This window comes from Strix aluco, chromosome 26 (genome assembly GCF_031877795.1).
Source record: "Strix aluco isolate bStrAlu1 chromosome 26, bStrAlu1.hap1, whole genome shotgun sequence".
NCBI classification, from domain to species: Eukaryota; Metazoa; Chordata; class Aves; order Strigiformes; family Strigidae; genus Strix; species Strix aluco.
The window spans coordinates 3,107,668-3,129,949 of NC_133956.1; the positions used below are offsets into that span (position 1 = coordinate 3,107,668).

Consider the following 22,282-nt stretch of genomic DNA (forward strand, 5'->3'; position numbering starts at 1 on the left):
TGTGGGGGGGTGCTGCTCGTACACCCCTCTCACATCCCCACTCCGGCTTTTTCCCTGGTCATATTTAATGATGGAAAAAAGAAAAGGAGTTTCCAAAGCTTTCCCGGTGTGCAGCCAGCCCCGCCGAGCGCTTCGGGCCGTTTAACCGGCATTTCTCCTCCGTGGCCCTGAACCCTCCCCTTCCACAAAACACCCCTTCCCCTTTCTCCGAATGGAAAAAGTCCCTTGGGGAACACGGTGCGGGAGCTGCTGCATGTGCGATTGGTGCCGGGACCCTCGGGGATGAAAACTCTGAGGCCTTGGGGACGGGGAAGCCGGGCTCCCACCGCAGCCGTGCCGCGACCTTGGCCGAGCCCCAGTGTTTTTCGGAGACAGCAGGCACCTGCAGCACGTCCAAAAAAATCAGGCTTTTCATCTCCCTTGGCTTCAACCTCTTGGCTGTAACGCAGCCACGGCTGGGGGGGAGAAGGCTTTTGGTGAAGCTGTGGCACAGCAAAGCGCAGACCGAGGTCCCAGTCCCGGCGTTGGCACTACTGGGGTGCACGGCACAGGCTTTTATGTATTAAAGCACCTGCCCAGCCTCTCGTATTTTTATCCCAATGCTATAATCCATCCCCAAAGTAGCAGGCCGGGTGGCTGGTGGGGTGGGTTGTTGCCTGGAGATGCGTGGAGGCTGTTTCGAGCCCTCCTGTTTTTAATCCTAAGTCTGTGACTTCCCTCAGCATCACTTCGCAGCGGTGATTCACGCGCCGGGGCTGCCTCCCTCTCCCAACCCCACCGCAGCCGCTTTAAATGTTCCCCGTCTTTTAACCCCAAATGGCAGGGGGGGGGGGACGGAGCTGGGGATGGGGGGGGAGCGTGATGCTGACCCAGAACTGGGGCTGTAAAAATTAGTTTTGAGGCAAAGGAGCCTGCAGCGGGCGAGCCGTGCGGTGGCGAGTTGCGGGTGGGTTTTTGGCAGAGCGGTTGGTGGTGCCGGTAAAAATGGGACTTTGGGGTTTTTTTTTGGGGGGGGGGGGGGATTTAATAACTCGGTTCTTTGTGCAGGGGTGGGTGTGAGGAGAAAGGGGGACCCGGGGGGGCGAGCAGGCCCCCCCCCAGCGCGGGGCTCGGGCTGGGAAGCGCCGTATCGGGGAGAAGCGGGGGCCGGGCCGCGGACAAAGGGCCGGGGGGAGCGCGGCTCGGCGGGGCCGGTGCGCGGGGGGAGCCGGAGCCGGAGCCGCCGCCGAGCCAGGGCGTTGCTGCTCTTTGTCGGGGGCTGCCGCCTCCCCCCCCCGGAGGAGGGGCCAGCCCCGGCGGGGCGGGGAAGGGGCCAGTCCCGGGCTGCTACCGGCCGCGGAGACACCCCCCCCACCCCACATCCCCCCTCCCTGCGCCCCGGTTGGGCTCCGGTACCCCCTTCCCGGGGCCGGTGGGAAGAAGGAGCGGGGGGGGGGGGTGGGGGGGGGGCGCGGTGCCCGGGGGGGAGGGGGCGGCCCCGTTGCTCCCCGCCCCGCTCCGCCCCGCGGTGCCGCCCCCCCCCCTTCGCCCGCCCCCGCCTCCCCCCGCCCTCCGCCGGGGCTGGCAGCTCCGCGGGAGCCCGGTGCTGGCGGCGAGCGGCGGCGGCGGGGCCGGGGCTGCGCGGCTCGGCCTTTTGTTCCGCCGGCGGGAAGGCGAGCGGGCGGCGGAGGAAGAGGAAGAGGAGGAGGAGGAGGAGGAGGAGGAGGAAGGCAGCGGCCCGCCATGCATCCCGCCGCGCCGGCCGGGGGCTGCCCGCGGGGACGACGCGGAGCCCCCCGCCCCCGGCCCGGCCGCTGAGCCGCGCACAAAAGGGGCGAGAGCGGCGGGGAAGGAAGGGGAGGGCGGCCCCGGTGTGTCTGTGTGGCCCCCGCCGCGCCGCGGGGACCGGCCCCCGCCGACCTCCCCCCCCCGCCCGCCCGCCCTCCCCATCCCCGCCATGGCCGGGCCCCCCGGCGGCGCGGAGCCGCCTCAGCCCGCCACCGGCCGCCGGGAAAGTTAGTGCGAGAGGGAGGAGGAGGAGGAGGAGGAGGAGGAGGAGGAGGAGGAAGAAGCAGCAGCAGCAGCAGCAGCAGCAGCAGCCTCCGGTCGCGGCTGCTCTCCGTCCCCCCCGTCGGCTCCCGGCAACTTGGGGGATTTTGTGCCGCTCCGTCCCCTTGCCATTTTTGGATGCGTTTTATAGCCAATTTTTTTTTTTTCCTGGGGAGAAAGAGAAAAAAAAAAAGCGAAGACCCAGCAGCCTTCCTCCACCGCAGGACTCCGCCGCGCGCCCCGACCGCCGCGCGGCAACCGGCTGGATTTTGGGGTTTCGGTGGCCCCGAGCGTCACGGCGGGGTGATGGGAACAACAATGCCATCATGTTTTTGAGACAGGAAACCTCCGAGTTTGCCCTGAATGAAGAACTTCCTGTGTTTAAACTTGTACGAATATCCGCTGACAAGCTCAGTTCAAATGAAAACACGAGAGTCGGGGGGAGAGGCTAATTCAGACCAGCTGGACTTCCACGGGACTCAGAGCTGGGCAGAAAATGCGAGGAGCCGCTCGCCGCTTCGGCTGCGATACGTGAGCGGCCGGGACAAGCAGTGCCTTTGTTATTAAAGAAGGACGGACAGGAGAATTTAAAAGCTTCAAACTCTTCCACGGTTTCCGTCGCAAACGGCGATTGGGAATATTTTATCGAAGCTGTGGGATTTGGATGGTTTTCGCTGATGGATGGGGGTTTTTTAGGGGGGTCGGGGGGATGAGATGGGGCGTTTCACTGCTCGGGACCGCCGGTCGGGCTGCTGAGCCGGCGCGGTGCTGCCGACGCACCCTCCCGTCCCCGTAGCGTTGCTGTTTTGGGATTAAGAGTCTGCCACGGCGGGGTTGGGACCTGCTGGCCGTGTGATGCTTCCTGCGGTGGCGGGCAAAAGGTTGCCGGCGCGGTTTCGTCATCCGTAAGGACGAGAGCATGGGCAAACCACTGAGCCGGCCAGACTGTTTACGGCAGAACCGCACTTGCCTGGGGAAGGGCGAGGAGGAGGATGGTTATATAGAGGATTGCTACGTGCCCCAGAGGTCGATATATGACACGATGAGGATTAACGAGCAAATCGATCAGGGATCGAAGCTCAACCAGCTTTCCAAGAGCACCCTCGGCAAGGGGGATGGCAGCACCATATCCAGCAACGGGACTCTGGGAGCTGCCAACGTCTTCGAGTCCAGGGCACCAGAAACGAAGAAGTTGGACGAGCGAGTCATCTTCGACGCGCTGAAGCTCAGCAGCGACGTCTCTAAGCCGGCACCGGCTCCACCGAGGAGACGACCAAACCCTGAGAGGAAGGAGAACGTCAACCGGCGGTCATGGAAATCCTTCATGCCGCCCAACTTCACCGAATTTGCAGAAAGGATGGGGGCTTCGCTGAGCGAGGTGTCGGAAGCGGGCGCTTCCAACCCTTCCCTGCGGGATAAGCGGGAGTCAAGCGCCATGCTCACTGAGCGCCCGGGCCAGCCCGACCATGGCGAGCCCATGACCGAGTCTCTCACCTTGGAGCACGTCTCCAAGTCATCCGGCGTGGCGGAGGCTCTGACGGCCAAGCAGTTCGGCGCAGATGGCTACGGCGGTCCCCGGGATGAGCGCCAGACCCTGCTGAACGCCGGTGACGGCCGCGGTCGCGTCAGGGACCTGGCCAGGGCTCACCGGCTCCCCAGTGCCACCTGGCCACGAGCCAGGAAGAATTTCATCAAGGGAAGCCTCAGCGATGGGCACCAGGAGACCCTGGAGGCCTCCGAGTCGGACTGTACAGTGGAGAATGTCAACCTCTCTCCGTGCCTTAGCGAAGAGCTGCTGGATGCGGGACTGGATATTCTCATCACCTCCAATCTCAGGGAGAAAACGGAGTCTGAGCTGAGATTTGAGGAGGACGAGCGCTGGGTGATGATGGAGGAGTGGGAGGAGGCGACGCTGTCAGAGAGAGGAAAGGCTGTTCTGGTGGCAGAGGAGAAAAAGAGCTGTTGCTTGGCAGATATTTCTGAAGAAAGGGAACAATTCACTGTTCCGACGGATGGCTCTGCCCCCAGCCCAGGGACCTCCCAGTCCTGCCCGTCCCCGGGGGGTGCTGGCAGCCACCTCACTGGCAGCACGTGCTGTACCGAGGACGCGGCGGTGCAGTGTGAGGCCGAGGACTTTGCTCCGGGTTCGGAGCGCTCGACCAGCCCTGCGGTCCCCGAGTTGTCTGACACGGACTCGGTGCAGATGTTCCTGGAGCTGGAAGAGCAGTGCCTGAACGAGGACGAGGGCGATGGGGCTGTCCCTGGCCATGTGGACGTTCAAGCCTCCCCGATGGACTCGGAGGGGCTGGACCTAGATTCGGCCAAACTGGCTGGGGCGGTGGTCGAAGCGTGTCAGCATAGGGCCCCTTTGGACATCAGCGCTTCGGACTCTGCCGTCGTGTCGGATCTGGAGGACTTTGATGTCACCTGCAGCTCGCAGGTGCTGAGCACGCTTGAGCCGGCGACGGAGCCCTTTTCGGAAAGGGACACCTCGGCCGTCACCCCGACAGACTCGGACGGAGGGGCCTCACCCAGCCCCGTGGCTGCGGCGGGGCCGGGCTCCTTCCAGCAGTGCTCTCTGGTACCGGAGGAGGAGGAGGATGGACCTGACCCACGGGTGGACGTGGAGCTCATGGGCAGTTGCGTGGTGGCGGTGCTGGTGGCTGGTGGGATGCCGTCTCCTGAGACAGGCGCTCGTTCAGCTTCTGGGTTGGAGGGAGCTGGTTACCCCAGCGCTCCGGTGGGGTGGGGTGAAGATGACCAAGACTTGGTCCCTGATGGTGAAGTGTCACAACTTCCCAAGGAGACCTGTCCCGGCCGAGTGGCCCCAGCTGGGCTGTGCCCCTGCCAGCACCCCGCTCCCGACACAGTGGCGGAGGAGCTGGGGTCCCCCTCCCAGCACGACGAGGCCAGTGGTGAGGGGACGGATCCATTTGGGACCCACCACCTTCTGCCTGGAAGGACAGAGCTCACCAACTGGGATATCCCAGAACTGGTTTCTGAGGATGAAGCCACAGATTTGGGGTCAGAGAGTGATGGAGCTGAGAGCCAGACTCCTCCAGCAGAAAGCGGGGATACTCGCTGCACTTCTCTGCCGCCTTTCCACGCCGGCTCTGCATCAGAGCCGGGCTCCGAGGCTCCAATGACGTCCCCGGTGCCTGTTGAGGGTCTCCCATGGGAAACGGTTCCCCTGGGCCAGGGCTTGGCTCTGGAAGGGGCTGCACACGCCGAGGGGTCCTCAGTGGAGGTGGCTGTCGTGCGTGGGGAGGCTCCAGCAGCCGTCCTGCAGCCGGGAGACCTGGACTTGCTGTTTGCCGGCAGCTGGGAGGAGCGGCTGGTGGCACGGTGCTGTACCATGGTGCTGGGTGAGGGGATCCCACGTGCTGCCAGCCCCGCCGCCCCAGAAGAGCTTCCCGGCATGTCACCTGCTGTGGGGCAGCCTACTCCCGATGCCACCCCATGGGATTTTGGGGGGCCTTCTGCTCCAGCCGACCCGCCAGCACCAGGGGATGTGGCTGTCCCAGAGCCTCAGGCTCAGGAGACACCACCAGCCACTGGGGATCTTACCACGGATGCTGAGGAACCGTGTATTGAGCATCCACCCCCAGATGCCACCACCGCTGCCACCTCCTTGGCGGTGGAAGAGCTTCTAGATGCCCCACCACCCTTTGCTGATGTGCCTGTTGCCACCGTGCCACCGCAAGCGGCCGACCCTCTCGTCTCCGGTGTCGGGGATCTCGGTGGTGGCCCTGCACCGCTGGCAGCGGGGGGGCTGGTAGTGGCCTTGGGGGATACAGATGACTTTGCCAACATGGTTGACTTTGCCGACATGGTCGTACCGCCCATCTTGGAGCACCTTCCCACCGAAGTGCTGGCTTTGGAGGATGACCCCGTTGCAGGAGCAGAGGTGGCAGCTTGGGACAGTGCCTGCATGCTGTCAGGCATGGATGGTCCCCCCTTTGCCTTCCCATCCCCCCCAGAGGGACCCACCACCCCAGAGCTGCACGAGCTGCTGGGTGCACCCTCCGCCACGGCACCCACCGCACAAACCCTCCCCGGGGCCACCCTCCGTCGCCCCAGCTGTGGGGGTGCCCCTTCCCCAGCACCCGGTGAGGGAGAGGTGCCTGTGGGCACAGAGGGACCTCCTGGCACCGCTCTCCTTGCAGAAGGGCCTCCTGCTTTACCAGATGGATTCGTTCCAGATAACGAGGTATTTGTTGCTCAGGCGCTCGCAGACGGGATTTCAGGTGCAGAAATCGCTTTATTTTGCACTTGAGGGGTGGGTGGGAGATGGGAGCTCGTTCGGTAACTCCCAGCCACGATCTGCGGGGTTCAGGCTTCGAAACAGCCTTCTCCCTCCTGAGTTCAGCTTGAATTTGGCAGGCAGAAAGTTTCAGGGGGCAATTGTGTGTTTTTATAAGTAAGGGAGGCAAAAGACTGCTTGATGACCTAAAGTATGGTCTTAAACTTTTTTGGCTTATTAAAGTACATTATGGTCACTCAGATATAAATAACGGACTTCAGAAAAACCTTCTTGCTGACTCCTGGCAGGGTGGTTCCCATCTTTGAAGCTGAAAATATATTAGAAGAGAGAATTCTGTAAAACAAATTAAGTGCAAATAATTCCTGTCCTGTGCAGTCACCACTTTCTGTAGCTTTTTAAGTGAGCAATGAGGTGCTGAGGCTCTGAACGTGCGTGGGAAGGGGGTCAAATTCTCTCTGGTGTTTGGGGATTTGCTTTACCGTGCAGTGCTAGTGGCTTTTGCCTGGAGAGACCTCGGTGGTGGAGTTCCCACAGCCGAGCGCTGATTTACTGCCATCTGGATTAGGAGAAATATCACTAAGGAGACATCAGAAGTTAGTCAGCACCAAAAATCCCGATTCGGTAGCAATTACTCATCCTTTGGGCTGTGCCACCCGTTTAAGAAATGCACATGGAGGGGTTGGGAGAGGTGTTTTCACATGGGGGGGTCCATGTGAGCACAGGCTGGGGCACCTGGTGTGCACCTCAGCGAGGAAGAAGAACCATCACGTTGTTGCTGTTGTACGTCTGTTGTCTGAAATTCGCTGTCCTTGCTCAAACGTTGTTGAAGCCGTTGGCAGCTCCGGGTCTGCACCGGGGCGATGCTGGTTCTTCCCACGGTGGGGCCGAGCTCTGCGTTCGGCAGCGGTGGGGTTAAGGAGCGCGGCCACCCGGGAGATGAGGGAAGCAGAACGCGAGGGGATGCTTTGGGAAGGATTTCTGGGAGCGAGGAGGAGGTGTGGTGGAGCAGATGTCCTTCTGCTCGCCAAGATGTCTGTCCAGCCGCTTCGCCCGGGCAGGACACCTCGCTCTGCGCCTTTCCCTGCCCAGCAAAGGGTGTATGTCAAATATTTGTTTCAAAGCTGAGTCACGCTGAGGTTAATGAACTAAAGCACTGGAATCTTTTATGAGCAAAGAAAAACAAGTGTGTTGGACATGCTCACTCCTGAGGCCATTAGCGTGATTATCTGTAATGATCCTTGGGCAGCGTCGCGCTCTGGGGCTGTACCGGTTGGGGTGTTGCAGGTAGCCGTGGTCTGGTGGCCGGGATCTCTGCAGGGCTCCCTCCCTGCCTGGCTGCTTCGAAGCTCTGGAGTTTGTTTTTGCAGCGTGCAGAGGGCTGGGACCCAGCCCGACATGCCAGACTTATCAGCCTGGTCCTTTTGTGGGTTTGGCAGCTCTAACAGCCAACTCCATATATAAACAGTAACAGGAGAAACGTCCAGGGAATCGGTGATTTCATGTCACCATTTATTTCTTATAACCGTGGCATAATTCCCCCTGAACAAACAGCTCTGGACGGTGTCTGCCAGCACACCCCTCGGTTTGTGTGCTGGAGCGGTACCTCCCTGCCCTCAAGTTGCTGAGCTCTGATGGGAAGAAATAGCTTTTTGTTTGAAAATGGGGCAAAGAAAGTCGAGGCAGCCCCTCTTGCTCAGGCTGGGAACTTTTTGTGTGTGTGTTTGGAGTTTGGTTTTGCGTGTTTGAGGTTTTTTGCCTGCCTTGTGATCCTTCAGAGGGAAAGAGGTGGTCGGGTCCGGAGAGCTGTGCCATCCACGAGCTGCTGCTCTGCTAGGAGAGATTTTGCATCCGAGTGGGAATTTTTCAAAGCCGTCAATGTCCGTTTATTCTTGGGCACGTGAGGAGGAGGAGGAGGAGGAGGCACGCTTGAGAAAGCAGGCGGCTGGCTGCAATCCCCTCCGCTTCCCAAAGAGAAAATGTTGCGACAGGGCCAAGGGCCCCGATCCTGTCCAGCGCTGGGGGCAGGGTGACCCAGGCTCTGGACGGGCTCATGGTCCAAGGCACCAGAGTAAGCGATGAAGGACTCCACTCCCTTTTTCTGGGGCTTGTGCTGTTGGCTGTGGGGAAGCAGCAGCCTTGTCGCTTGGGTCTGGGCTGCGCGGCCGCCCCAGCAGAGCCGGAGCGGGACCCTGCACGGGGCGGCTGCGTCAGCCGGTGGTTACAGCAGATCCACAGCTCTGATAAAGGGCACTTATCTCCTTCGCGGAAACAGGATTTTCCCTGCTGCCTCTCGTTACAATGGGGAGCTTCATTCGCTCTCCTCCCCCTTTCCTATCAAATCTTTTTGGGTTTAAAAAGCTTTTCCCCGCAGGATTCCCAGGCAGGACCATGCCAAATGTGCGGTGTGGTAAACGGCTAGCACATTAATTGCCTATTGCCTTTGTCTTTCGAAATACAGCCAGCTTCTCAGTGTCTGTAATTTCATGGTTAACAAAACTCATGTGATGTCAGGTCCCTGTTCTCAATGGCATCACTGTGAGAGTTGCTTCGAGTTGTTCCCCAGGAGCGTTATTTCCCAATCTGATGGCTGACCAGAGCCGATGCTCTCATTTCTTCCCCGATTTGCTCTCTCCACCTCAGTCCGGTGCTTGGAAAAAAGGGGATTTACCCATTTAAAAGCAGAGATGGATGCATATAGATCCCGAGCTGTGCTCCACACCAGAGGATGCTTGCGACATCTGTGTTACTAGGTCAAGGCAAGGGAGGAGTTTAAACAAACTTGCACAACTCTAATAAAATCAGTGCAAGTAGCTACAGCATCTTCCTCGAGAAGAAAGTCTGTTGTGTCTATTGAATGATGGAGGGGCTGTAAGAGTAGCTTACGGGTTATAAATACCTTTTATAAGGTATAAAAATCGCACCCTTCCCATCCCCAGCTGTTCCAGAAGGAGCAAGTGGATCCCCTCCAGCTAAAACTACAGCAAGTCAATGGAGTTGGTCAAGGGCTCATCCAAAGCGCCGGGAAAAACTGTGACGTCCAAGGGTTGGAGCATGACATGGAAGAAATCAACACCCGCTGGAACACCCTCAACAAGAAGGTGAGAGCATGGGGAGGGGCTGTAGCTGGTTTTTCTCGGCCTCGTTGGGGTCTGGTAGAAGAAGGGGGTCATTGAGAGGGAGTTGAGGCTCCGGCATCGATGCATCACCAGCCTGACCGTGCAGTGGGGTTGTGTTTGGGGTGCAGGTGGCCCAAAGAGTTGCTCAGCTGCAAGAGGCCCTGTTGCACTGCGGGAAGTTTCAGGACGCCCTGGAGCCGTTGCTGAGCTGGCTGGCGGACACCGAGGAGCTCATCTCCAACCAGAAACCTCCCTCAGCGGAGTACAAGGTGGTGAAAGCCCAGATCCAGGAGCAGAAGGTGAGCAAGCACAAGGCAACGATTGGCTCGATGGGAGGGGGAGCTCTGGACAGCCAGATAAGATTTTGGGGGTCCGTCTGTAACAGCTAAGGCGTAGCTGGGATGTCCACAAGCCTGCTTCTTTCCTGGTGGCTCTTCTACTGGTTCCCCACGTTCTAATGTAATCAACAGGCAGCTCGTTTGCCCACACTCACTATCTCCATCGTCTAAATCACCAGCGTTACTTTATTGTCCTGCTGCCTCTTGAAGTTTGCTGCTGGTTTTGCTGGTCAGCCGTGTTTTTCCAGCCCTAAGTTTTGTTTGTGCTGGTAATTCTGCTGCGTCAGGAGCAAGCTGGCGTTGTACGTACCGGTTTGGGTATTTGGACAAAACGAATGTACGAACTGTAAGAACCAACTCGAGGCGTGCCGGTGTTTGCAGAGATAACAGCCTGGGTCGGCGCCTGCCCTTGTGAGCAGGCGGATGAAAGTTCAAGTGTAGTCGGGGTAAAATGTTTTAGAAATGAATTCTTACCAAGGCTTGGTCCGATGTCTTGAGACTTTGAAGAGGAAATTTATTTAAAGTGAAAGTTAAAACCTGATCTTGATAAGCGAGGAGGGGGGGGTGATGGGGAAGTGTCTGAAAACTTCTCTGGCACAAAAGTGCTTTGAATCTTGAATAGAATAGAATAGAATAGAATAGAATAGAATAGAATAGAATAGAATAGAATAGAATAGAATAGAATAGAATATTTCAGTTGGAAGGGACCTACAATGGTCATCCAACTGCCTGACCGCTTCACAGCTGACCAGAAGTGAAAGCACATTACTATATTACTATTCTTTTTTTTGAACTGGTTTTGATGGCAGAGGCTGTCGTGCTGGGCTGGCTTTGGTCCCAGCCCCGTGCTTACAGTGGTTTGCAGCCACAATTAGAGATTTGCTATTTCTGAGGGCTAGAAGAGGTTCTGCTGATCCAGTCTGGTAACTTTTATCCTCCTTTGTTTCGCTGCTGATGCTAAAGCTGCTCCAGCGACTCCTGGACGATCGCAAAGCCACCGTTGAGATGATCCAAGCGGAGGGAGGGAGGATCGCCCAGTCGGCCGAGCCCGCGGACCGGGAGAAGATCGTCGGGCAGCTGGAGAGCCTGGAGCGGCGCTGGGCAGGGCTGCTGGGCCGGGCGGCCGGCAGGTGAGGGGGGCTGTGCCACTGGCCAAACACACGGGGCCAGCTCATCCTGCGATTCACGGTGCCCCGGAGCTTGGGCTTATAACACGTGGGGAGCTGGCAGAGGTTTCTGTGCAGATACATCCTGGAAACATGGAAACAGCTGGAAAACATGAGAAATCAAAGCCTGTTTGGGGAACTGAAGTTGATAGCGGTGGTTTACAATGGCAGGGAAGAACTCAGATTAAATAAATTCCCTGCAGGGGATGGATGTTATTTTTATTCCTTTAAGCGTTAACATTTAGCTTTAGCAGCGACATCCTGTTGACACCTTTCTGCTGCCTGAGTCTTGTTTATGAGTCGCTTGTTGCTACATAAGCCAATATTTGAGGTTACGAAGTCACTTCTGAGGGCCAGATTTGACCCTCCCAGTGTTTTAAATCACTGCCAACTAGATGGGCTGTCCGTCTAGGACTTGTACCAGTGCCAGGCTGTCTTTGAACAGAAGCTCAGCAGCTCTGCAACACCGAGAGCCTGGCCACAAGCTGAGCACGTCAGAGGATCTCTGAGATAGTGATAGGAACGGAAGAAGAGCAGCACAATGGGGGAGCCTTTCTGTCACCTTCCCAAGGGGGATAAACTGGACCCTAAAGGCACAGCTGCAGGAAAAAGCTTATTTTGCAGTTTCTCCACTTTGATTTTTGTGTCTGCCTTTGCAGCCGTGGTGTCTCACCTTGCTCTGAACAGGACTGCTTTGGTTCCCTCTTCCTAATACTGCTTCCCATGCAGGGCTCCAGCGGGGAGCTGCTCCTTAGTGTTTTATTCCTCACTATAGGCAGAAGCAGCTGGAGGACATCTTGGTCCTGGCGAAGCAGTTCCACGAAACCACAGAGCCCGTGTCGGACTGGCTGTCGGTGACGGAGAAGAAACTGGCCAACTCTGAGCCCATCGGTACCCAGACTGCCAAAATCCAGCAGCAGATCAGTCGGCACAAGGTAGGACCCGTGCGTGAACGGGAGCTGCTGATGGAGGTGGTTGGTATCGGGCCCCACTCAGGTGGTTGTTTCTGCCGTGGCGAGGGGGTTTTTGGCACGAACGAGTATTGGAGGAGTTATCCAGGCTGCTCTATGTACAGGGAAGGCTGCAAACTCTAACCCGCCAGTGTGGGTTAATATTAAACTGATGTCTTTGCACCTCGAAAGTATCCAGCTCTGGAGAGAAAAAACATTCCTGTTCTTGTGTTTGTTTTAATTTTTTTTTATTTTGATGCAGTTTGCCCATTCACGGATGGGTTTCATGTGTCCTTCATTCCTTCAGTTGCGTTCATTGTTTCTGTTTCCCCATGTACGTTTGGTTGTTTTTTTTTTTTTAATCCATTTTTTCACTCATTTTCCTTTCTGTTGTCCATTTTATCCTCCTGGCATTCAGGCTCTAGAGGAAGAGATAGAGAGCCACGCGGCCAACGTGTCTCGGGCGGTCGGTGTCGGGCAGTCCCTCTCCTCCCTGAGCTGTGCCGCTGAGCGGAGGCTGCTGGCAGAGAAACTAGACTCTCTGCAGACCCGCTACGGCGAGGTCCACGAGCGGTGCTGCCGGAAGGCAGCGCTGCTGGATCAGGCGCTGTCTAACGCCAGGCTCTTTGGGGAGGAGGAGGTGGAAGTGCTCAACTGGCTGGCTGAGGTCGAGGACAAGCTCGGCTCGGTATCCGTAAAGGATTACAAACGGGACGTCCTGCAGAAGCAGCATGCCGACCAGCTGGTATTTTCCATTTTCTTCCATGTTTATGTTTATTTTGTTGCATTTATCCAGTTTTATTTTTATTTCTGGGTCTGACTTTAATTTTGCAAAGTTTGTTCCACTGCTGGTTCTCTTCTAGGCTTGGAGAATTGTAAAGAGATTTCATGTGTTAAAAACAATAATTGTGGCCCCAAAAATGGGTTTCCCTGGGGCGGGGGGGGGATGGGGGCGAAACTTCAAATGATTCATTTGCTTTGTGAACAATGTCTGAGCAAGCTTGGCCACCCCATGCCTTTAGAAAGCTGGATGCTGTTTCCAAGAATGAGAGCTTGAAAAGCCCAGTGGGTTTTTTGAGCCAGGCTGGCCACCGAGGAAGCCGTCTGCTTCCGCTCCCCGGGGGCTGTACAAGCTCTTTTCAAGAGTGAGGTTATGTCTGATACAAGGGCAAGTTCTTTGGTAACACGTATCCGACGGGTTGGGATGGGTTTGCTCTAAGATTTGAGCCTTTGGGTCCCAGTAAGTCCCGTAGCAGGAGGAAGTTGACTGGACAAGTATCAGATCTGTTGTCCACCCTTCCCATGCTCGCTAGGAGCGGTTCGTGCTCTGCTTCGTGTCTCTGGCCAGGAGGACGTGGGGATCTGCCTGCAGAAGGATAACCTCGATTTGCCTTTCTGTGCAGGCCTTGAACGAGGAGATTGTGAACAGGAAGAAGAATGTGGACCAAGCCATTAGAAATGGGCAAGCTCTTCTGAAGCAGACCACAGGTAACACGAAGATCTGGGCGCGCTCTGGGAAGCCCCCTGTCCTCCACATGTTCTCCCTCAGGTCTAATTTCCTTCTGGATACTCCCAAAGTAGCTGGTTTATATCCAGACCTGGACGCTGAGCCACAAGTTCTCCAGCTTTAGCCCTTGGTTGGTCTTGGTTGGTCCCAGGTACCAACCTCGCAGCTTCGTGAGCGGGTGATTCCCACCACCAGCACGGTGATGCTTGGCACTGAGCAGCCCTGCAACACGAGGGAGGGTTTTCTCATTGCATCCAGCTGCTAAATCACATGGCAAGAGGTTAAAAATACACCCAGCCCTTTCCTAATATTGCTTTCCCATACTGAGCAGTTGTTGCTGTTGCCACGTGGGTGTGAGTTTATGTTTACGAGTGGGAAGAAAGGTCGGGGCGATGCATTTCCTTCAGATGTGGTGTGCTCGGAGCAGATGTACAGACCTCTGTCCTTGTGGGAGACGTGTAGCAGGAAGAGTGATTACAAAGAATTTGGCTCGTAGTTTCTTGCCCTCTTGGAAACATCAGTAAAGAGTGAACTAGACCTTTTTTCTTGGAGCTGTGACATGTTAGTTGAAAACTTTGAGTTGTGGTGGCTTTGGGGCTTGTGGCAAAGCCGGGCTTCACGACACGCTTCCTTCCTATTACAGGGAGGAGGTGGACGTTACGCTGGCTGGTAGAAAATGTCAGTTCTAAGAGTAGCTTCCTGGCTGTAAAAATAGGCTGTGAAGTTCCACTGACTTACAGAAAAGTGAGACTGAGATCAGCTATTTAAAATGGGGGGGAAGAGGGCAAGTGGCTGCTTAAACCTTCCTGCAGCCCCCCCCCACCAGCCCAGCATCATTTGCCCCGTGCTGCTGTCTCGCAGGGGAGGAGGTGTTGCTGATCCAGGAGAAGCTGGACGGAATTAAGACCCGCTATTCGGACATCACCGCCGCCAGCTCCAAGGCGCTGCGCACGCTGGAGCAGGCTCGGCAGCTGGCCACCAAGTTCCAGTCCACGCACGAGGAGCTCACCGGCTGGATGAGTAAAGTGGAGGACGAGCTGGCTTCTAGCGGGGGACAGTCCCCTGCCGGCGAGCAGATACCCCAGTTCCAGCAGAGACAAAAGGTGGGGGCTGGCAGAGCAGCACCCGGGGGACAGGGACACGAGGGTGGGAGTCGGCGGGGGTTTGCTCGTTGTTTTGAGAGGCTGGGGAAGAGCTGGAGGGGGGTGAGCGCTGAGAAGGACACATGTCCGTGGGTGCCTTCCACAGGAGCTGAAGAAGGAGGTGATGGAGCACAGGCTCATCCTGGACACGGTGAACGAGGTGAGCCGAGCTCTCTTGGAGCTGGTTCCCTGGCGAGCCCGCGAAGGGCTGGATAAGCTCGTGTCAGACACCAACGAGCGCTACAAGCTGGTCAGCGACACCATCAAACTGAGGGTGGAAGAAATCGATGCTGCTATTCAGAGATCTCAACAGGTAATTTAATTACCCCGCCGGAGGCTGACGGGTTTTCTTGGGAGAGTGGGAGCGAGCGGCTCAGCAGCGTGATGGTGATGGGAGGGATAGCAAGCACAGCCCAACAGGAGGGCCAAATCCCATCAGCAATGCCAAAAAAAATGAACAGGCCCCGCCAGCAGCGTGTGGCAACGGGGCTGGTCTCTGACCCGTCCTGTTGTGTGTGGCTTGGATCAGGGAACTCCGGTGCAGCACCACGTTATCCCGCCAGCAGGATTTTGCTTGCATGGGTGATGTAAGATGGTGTAAAACTGATGACAGGTGACTTTCAGGCCTGGAAAAATGTCATTCCCTGTAGTGATAGCACAAGGATTTGTTCCAGGTGAACAGTCCTCTCAAAAAGGCTCGTTCTGCACAGACTGGAGCCTGTGGAGCGCTGTGAATAGCTGCCCTCGCTGGCTTTGAGCGCTGATTCCACGAAGCTGAATGTGCAAAATGATCGTGTAAAAGAGAAGGATCCCTTTCCCTGTGGGCAGGGAGGGTGTAGAGGAGGGTGGCTGCCCGCCGTGCCCGCTGTGCTGGGTGCCTGTGGTGCTCCGTGCCCCAAAACCAGGTGCAGGAGCTGCCGGCCGTGGGACAGCGGCTGCTGCTCCTCTCGGAGGGGAGCGTGGAGTCAGAAATCTGTGTCCACCCCGATGTCCCCTTCTCCTCCCCACCTCTGCACGCCCGGGCGAGACATTTGTCCCCTGTGTCTCCCTGGCTCCCCTCACGTCTCCCACTGTCCCCAACTTGCTGTGTGACCCGTCCCTGCTGCCTGTCACTAACCTGCGTGTCCTGTGCTCCGGGTGCCAGTACGAGCAGGCGGCCGACGCCGAGCTGGCCTGGGTGGCTGAGACCAAGCGGAAGCTGATGGCCCTCGGTCCCATCCGCCTGGAGCAAGACCAGACGACGGCTCAGCTGCAGGTGCAGAAGGTACGTGCATCACTACAGGCTTGGGGAGGTGTGGCTGGAGCTGTCTGGAAGAAAAGGATCTGGGGGTTCTAATTGACAAGCAGCTGACCATGAGCCAGCAGTGTGCCCAGGGGGCCAAGAAAGCCAACGGCATCCTGGCTTGGATTAGAAATAGTGTGACCAGCAGAAGTAGGGAGGTGATAGTCCCCCTGTGCTCTGCACTGTTGAGGCCACACCTGGAGTGTTGTGTCCAGTTTTGGGCACCTCAATACGAGAGAGATCTCGAGGGGCTGGAGCGAGGGCAGAGGAGGGCAACGAGCTGGGGAAGGGCCTGGAGAATAAATCCTGTGAGGAGAGATTGAAGGAGCTGGGACTGTTCAGTGTGAGGAGGAGAAGGGGAGGGGAGACCTCATCACTCTCTACAGCTCCCTGAAAGGACGTTGTGGAGAGGTTGGTGCTGGTCTCTTCTCCCAGGGAATTAGTGACAGAACAAGAGGGAACGGCTTTAAACTGCAACAGGGGAGGTTCAGACTGGGCATGAGGAAAAAATTTTTCCCAGAAAGAGTGGTCAGAGAGGGGAATAGGCTGCCCAGGGAGGGGGTGCAGTCACCATCCCTGGGTGTGTTTAAGGGTCGTTTGGGTGAGATGCTGGGGGATGTGGTGTAGGGGAGAACTTTGTAGAGTTGGGCTGATGGTTGGACTCGATGATCCCAAGGGGCTTTTCCAACCTGAATGATTCTGTGATTCTGTGTGTGCTCGCTGCTGTGGGCGGGACAGGGATGTGGTTGGGGTGATGGGCTGCTGTTTAGGGGGGGCAGCTGTACCCTGGAGAGGCTTCTGGGGTTTGTAGCACTGAGCACAGGGAAAGATGCAACACTTGTCCTTGGTAAGTAAAAGGAAAAAACAAGGGAGAAAGAGGTTTTAGAGAACTGAAGTGTTTGGCTTCTAAAGGAAGAAGCCTCCTGTCCATCTGCAGGAGCCAAAACCTTTGCACAGCCCTTTAGGGCTGCCTGGATGCTCTTACCTGGTCTCCCCTCGAGAGAGAGCTGCTCCTTTCAAAGCCTCTCCCTGGGGCCGCCTGAGCAAGCTCTGCCTGGGTCTTGCAGGCGCTGGCAGCAGGAAGGGTTGAGAGAAATGTATATATTGATTAATGAGGGTGCTTTTACATTTGCTTTTTGCTCATTGTTCCTTGCAGTGGGGGACTTCTCGTTTCCCTCCCGCAGCCAGACGTGGAACAAAGAGACGCTGGGGTTTTTTTATATCTTTGAGATGAGCTCATGCCTGAAAGAACGTGCACTTTAAATAAACGGCCCTTTTCTTCCCTTACCAGCCTCGGCAATCAGAGCAGCATACGGGCTTATTGGATTTAAAAAAAAAAAAAAAAAGAAAAAAGAAAAATAAGACACTGTTATAAAGGAGGGGGACTGAACCGTCAGGCATTAAGTTAAATTGAGCTCAGCTTGGCTTCCTGCTGTTAATCGCGTGGACCTTGGGAATGACAAAGTTATTGGTAGATGCAGTTCTGGAGAGCATCGTTGCAGGGCATTAACGTGTTTGCTAACGAATGGATGGTGGAGCTTTTCCTCCAGTGAGGACCCTGAGTGTGGAAGTGGACTGATACCTCATTTTAAGAGCTGTTTTCTGGCCTTTGAAAGAAAGAGGTTGATGCAGATGAGTCATGAGAAAAACATGCAGTAATCTGCATTTTCAGCCAGATTTTCAGCATGCTGCAGGACGCTTGTGCTGAGTTTTGCGTGGTCTCTGCGGCGCTGAGCTCTGCTGCAGCTGGCGCAGGCAGGAGGGTCCCGTGGATGGGCTGGGGGGAGAGGTTGGGCTCGGCTCTGATTTCTTTCCTTTCTTTGGCTGTTTCCTTTCTGCAGGCTTTTTCCATCGACATTATTCGACACAAAGACTCTATGGATGAACTGTTCAGCCAGCGCAATGAGATCTTTGGGACGTGTGGGGAGGAACAAAAAGCTGTTCTCCAGGTGAACCTCCCTCTGCTATTTACTGCAACGGGGGAGACAGAGAGGGGAGAGAGGCAAACGCTCAGTTCTTGCACAGCCTGAAGTAGTTTAAAATTACTCCCATCTTCAGTAATTCCCACCAGCATTAGCAGAAATCTCTTTACACTTATTACTCTCCTTTATTGCATGTTTTTATTGCAGTGTTTGGGGATTGGGGGGGGGACGACAGCGGAGATTTCTGAGGTTGCTTTAATTGGAATTACAGCTTGCACGCGTGGAAGGCCACCAAAGGCACCTCCTGCTCTTCCAGCTCGCAGCGTGCAGCTGGCGCTTTTCCTGGGCCCTTTTACATCTCTCGCTATAACTCTCCTCCCTCTTTTTTTAGGAGAAAACCGAATCCCTGGTGCAACAGTATGAAGCTGTGAGCCAGCTCAACTCGGAGCGTTACGCTCGCTTGGAGCGCGCCCAGGTCCTGGTTAACCAGTTTTGGGAGACCTACGAGGAGCTGAACCCGTGGATCGAGGAGACACAAGCCCTCATCTCCCAGCTGCCCCCTCCGGCCATCGATCACGAGCAGCTCAAGCAGCAGCAGGAGGACATGAGGGTAAGAGGACGCGGCGTTTGCACCTCCTGCGCCATCGTTTTTTCTAGTTTAAACAGAGGCGCAGCACTCGCAGGGGCGAGAGCGCCTTTTTTCTGCATTTTTCTGATTTTTCTTCCCTTTCTCTTCTTTTTGGGGATCCTGCCTATGTAATACAAGCGTGCCGTGAGCATACCATGTGGAAATCACTAGTTACGTTGGAGCACTTCTTGCTAAAATACAGATTGCACCCAAGGGAGCCTGGCTGCCTTCGGATCTCCTGCCTGATTGTGGCAGGGAAAAGCACTTTGTGCTTTTAGGGTAGAGAGCTGCAACGCAATTTTTCTCTGTGGTGTGTCCCCCGTGGGGCTGTGGGGAGGGTCGGGAGGTGGCCGTGCCAGGGAAGGAGCTGTGCCGGGCGATGTGCTGGTGTGTGCAGAGCCGTGGCCATGTTAGGAAGAGCTGAATGCCACGTGCTTGGCAGATGCTGGGTCAGGAAATCAGCGGTGTGAGTTCACTACCAGATACGTTCATTGCTCTTGGAGTGTTGCGTGAAACAAATAGGCAGCGGCTTTCAATAGATTTTTAAACAAATATATTCTTTTCCCCTCTATTCCCTAGCAACTGAGAGAGTCCATTGCTGAACATAAACCTCATATTGACAAGCTGTTGAAAATCGGACCGCAGCTCAAGGACCTCAACCCCGAGGAAGGGGAGATGGTGCAGAAAAAGTACTTGACGGCTGAGGCCATGTATGCCAAAATCAAGGAGGAGGTGTGCCAGCGGGCTCTCGCGCTCGACGAAGCCGTCTCGCAGTCCACCCAGGTACGTTGGGGTGCAGAGGAGCCGAGTCTTCTTGTCGCAGTCCCCTGGGGAAGCCACGTGCTTTGCAATGCGGTTTTATTCTGAGCGTTATGATCGTAAAACCCTTTATAAGGCACGAAGTGGTCAGACACCTCCAGGGAGGTTTCCTGCTGCTCAGCGCTGGCTGTGAAAACAGGGGCAAAGGCGTTTGAGTCCTGACATAGTAAATAGGGTAATAAATTTTTACAACCTCAATAATGATGCAAGTTCAAAGGGGCTGTTTTGGCATCCACCCAAGGTTGGAAGGGCCCAGAGAGCCTCTTGAAAGAGCTTGGAGAGATAAGTTTCATTTCTGATAAGCTGTGTGTGCAGTCAACAGCCATGGGATCCTTTGTATGGGAGAGTTAACGGTCATCTCCAGGGTCTGGGCATCTCCAGAGAAGGTCAGTGACTGCAGGAGCAGAGATAGAGAAGGAAGGGCAGAGGCTGTACGTGCTAAAGTCCAGAGAGGGGGTGAATTGTTTCTGCCGCGGAGGGTTTATGACCCCTAGTTATGTTTCATTTCACCCCGTGTTACCGTAGCACAGTTGGTTTTTGTCGTGTCTGGGTGTTTATTTTTTTTTTTTTTTATTCCTGTATTGTGTAGTCACTTCTCTTGGTTTGCACTTGTATTAACTCCGAGTTTTTCCCCCCACACCCCTGTCCCGTCTCATCTCTCACTCCCATTGTGGAATGTGTTATCTGTGTGTGTTGCTGCCTGTGCCCGTCCTCCCCACATGGTCCCATTTCATTCTTGTGTTGACTGCGCCCCACCATTGCAGATTACAGAGGTAAGCCCCACCACCACAGATGTTCGTTTACGCTCTTTCTTTGGCCTGATTCTATTTTACACCCGGACTTTTATTTCTGGTCCGTGCACAGCTCAGCAGAACACGCTTAAAAATTAACTCCGGGGGCCTGAAGTCACGTTTGTGAGATGGCTTTCGTTGCGTTGCCGCCCGGTCTCGGCGGGAAGGCCGCTGGGAATGCTTCCTGCAGAGCTGAGGTTTTGCTTTCAGAGCGGTTGACACTGATGCACAGAGCTTTCTGCTCTAGCTGAACCTGCCAGTTTGCTCCTGCTTGTTGGCTGAGCCAGCGTGTCCCGATCAACTTTGCCCCGAGAGCCCGTCTCCTCTCTGCTGCTAGAGCCTGGGACTTGGCAAACACCGACACCGGTGTCCTGCAGAGAGAGACCAGAGCTGGCAACCGGAGCGCAGAGCTGTCCTCCTCACCAGCAGAGATGCTTTGGGATCTTTAAGGCCAAAGTTGACTTTTCTTTAAAAAAATAATGATAAACCCTGCTAGACCCGCTTCCCCTCTCACTCTTGGCTTTCTGGTTCTGCTTTTGTGGAAGCCCCAGCTCCGTGGCAGCTCGCTCCTCCCCGTGCGCATGCAGCCTTCCACCATCTCCCGCTGACCCTGCCGGGGTGGTTTTCTCGCTGGCGTCGCACCAAGCGGGAGATTTTCCGTCAGCACCAAAACCAGGCGCTTTTCCAGCAGCGTCTTTGCACAGATGCTCAAACAACCGGGTTTTTCTTGCCACGCTGCCCGTCCGCAAGAAGCGGGACAGCGGTCAAAAATGTGAATTTTGCAAGGTTGAATCCGGTGCCAAATCGCTGCCGCGTTTGGTTGCCGGTGCCGGCTCCGTGAGTCTGTACGGCTGACGTGGGGTTTGAGCTGGTGCAGCCCGGGGCTGTTGGCAGCGAAGGAAAGCAGAGGCAGGCGTGAGCAGGAGGCTGCAGGTTTGGTTGCTGTTGCAGGCAATGTTTGTCCTCTCCGAGAGGCCGCTGGGCGCAGCGCTGAGGGCTGTCGCGCACGCAGGGAGCAGTGCGGCGTCGCTTCACCTCCTCTCGCCTGCCCTAATGGACTTGCTCTTCTCCAGTTCCACGATAAGATCGAGCCCATGCTGGAGACGCTGGAGGCCCTCTCATCCCGCCTGCGCATGCCGCCCCTCATCCCCGCCGAGGTCGATAAGATCCGGGAGTGCATCAGCGAGAACAAAAATGCCACCGTGGAGCTGGAAAAGCTGCAGCCCTCCTTCGAGGCTCTGAAACGCCGCGGGGAAGAGCTGATCGGCCGATCGCAAGGAGCAGACAAGGACCTGGCAGCAAAAGGTATCTCCGGGTGGATTGAACGGGAGGTGCTGGCTGGGCTGGCGGCAGTGCCCAGCTTCTCCTACCCAAACCGTGGCTCCATCGCTTTGCTTTGATGTCCCAGGGGTGTATTTCAGAGGCTCTTTGGGCCTTCGGAGGAAGGATGAGTCCTCTGTGTGGAGAGATCTGGTGCCTGCTCCCATCTGGAGCAGCCAGGGTGGCATCAGCCAGAGGAGAAAGAAGCATTTGTGAGCTGAGCCCTCACGCTGAGCTGGTCTCTTGTGGCAACCGTTGGTGGCCCCTGTGAAATGATTTGTTGGTGTCGATTCAGCATCTAATGGAGGGAAGGAACATCCCCAGCACAAAAAGACCTGTCAACACGATTGGCACTAATTGGCACCTTTCTTGGCAGCTCAACAGCCAGCTCATGGACTGAGTGAGCATAGACTTCACGCTAGAGGTGGCCAGAACAGAAGTTCGTTGGAGGAGAGTGTATGGGCAAATTTGCCCTGAGCTTGCCTGCACATAAATAAAGGCTTTATTTCTGCAAGCTGGAGTTTCTCATGTCCCTCAGTATCCCTCGGAGTTAATGCTCTGATAGTCCTGGTCATCTGTAATTCCCATTTGAATATTCTCTTGGCTATTTCTAAGAGGAAAGTGTTTGCAAAATGCTTTTGAGTTGTAAAAAGGTTTCCTTCTTCACTGAATGTTTTTATTCCCTTCCTCAGTAATCCAGGATAAGTTGGATCAGATGGTCTTCTTCTGGGAAGACATCAAAGCTCGGGCGGAGGAACGTGAAATGAAGTTCCTTGATGTCCTGGAGCTTGCAGAGAAGTTCTGGTACGACATGGCAGCCCTCCTGACTACCATCAAAGACACACAGGACATCGTCCACGACCTGGAGAGCCCAGGCATTGACCCCTCCATCATCAAGCAGCAGGTGGAAGCGGCAGAGGTGAGGACCATGGGACTGTAACTCAGCCTGGAGCTTGTCTGTACCCAGCTTGTAAGCTAAACTGTGACAGATCTCAGACATGAGCGTGGC

The 22,282-nt window shown here is 56.0% G+C and overlaps 2 protein-coding genes across 20 annotated transcripts in view; both read left to right on the forward strand.

Moving 5' to 3' along the window:
* The window catches only part of MACF1 (microtubule actin crosslinking factor 1), a 145,701-nt gene that overhangs the window by 101,930 nt on the left and 21,489 nt on the right, over positions 1-22,282 (forward strand). For 14 of the 19 annotated variants that reach the window (XM_074807249.1, XM_074807257.1, XM_074807252.1 and 11 more), the window contains 15 exons: positions 9,229-9,390; positions 9,537-9,707; positions 10,710-10,876; positions 11,688-11,847; positions 12,281-12,607; positions 13,266-13,350; positions 14,231-14,472; positions 14,618-14,824; positions 15,656-15,775; positions 17,635-17,742; positions 18,107-18,325; positions 18,923-19,126; positions 19,927-19,935; positions 21,027-21,258; positions 21,966-22,192. In XM_074807249.1, coding sequence (XP_074663350.1) covers positions 9,229-9,390; positions 9,537-9,707; positions 10,710-10,876; positions 11,688-11,847; positions 12,281-12,607; positions 13,266-13,350; positions 14,231-14,472; positions 14,618-14,824; positions 15,656-15,775; positions 17,635-17,742; positions 18,107-18,325; positions 18,923-19,126; positions 19,927-19,935; positions 21,027-21,258; positions 21,966-22,192 — 2,640 coding nt within the window. The remainder of the gene's footprint in view (positions 1-9,228; positions 9,391-9,536; positions 9,708-10,709; positions 10,877-11,687; positions 11,848-12,280; positions 12,608-13,265; positions 13,351-14,230; positions 14,473-14,617; positions 14,825-15,655; positions 15,776-17,634; positions 17,743-18,106; positions 18,326-18,922; positions 19,127-19,926; positions 19,936-21,026; positions 21,259-21,965; positions 22,193-22,282) is intronic. The other 5 variants (XM_074807251.1, XM_074807253.1, XM_074807265.1 and 2 more) reach the window with 1 other exon arrangement.
* On the forward strand, positions 2,052-6,304 carry LOC141915597 (uncharacterized). Its single transcript, XM_074807211.1, has one exon. It carries the CDS (start codon positions 2,948-2,950, stop codon positions 6,302-6,304), a length of 3,357 nt encoding a protein of 1,118 aa, XP_074663312.1. The 5' UTR covers positions 2,052-2,947.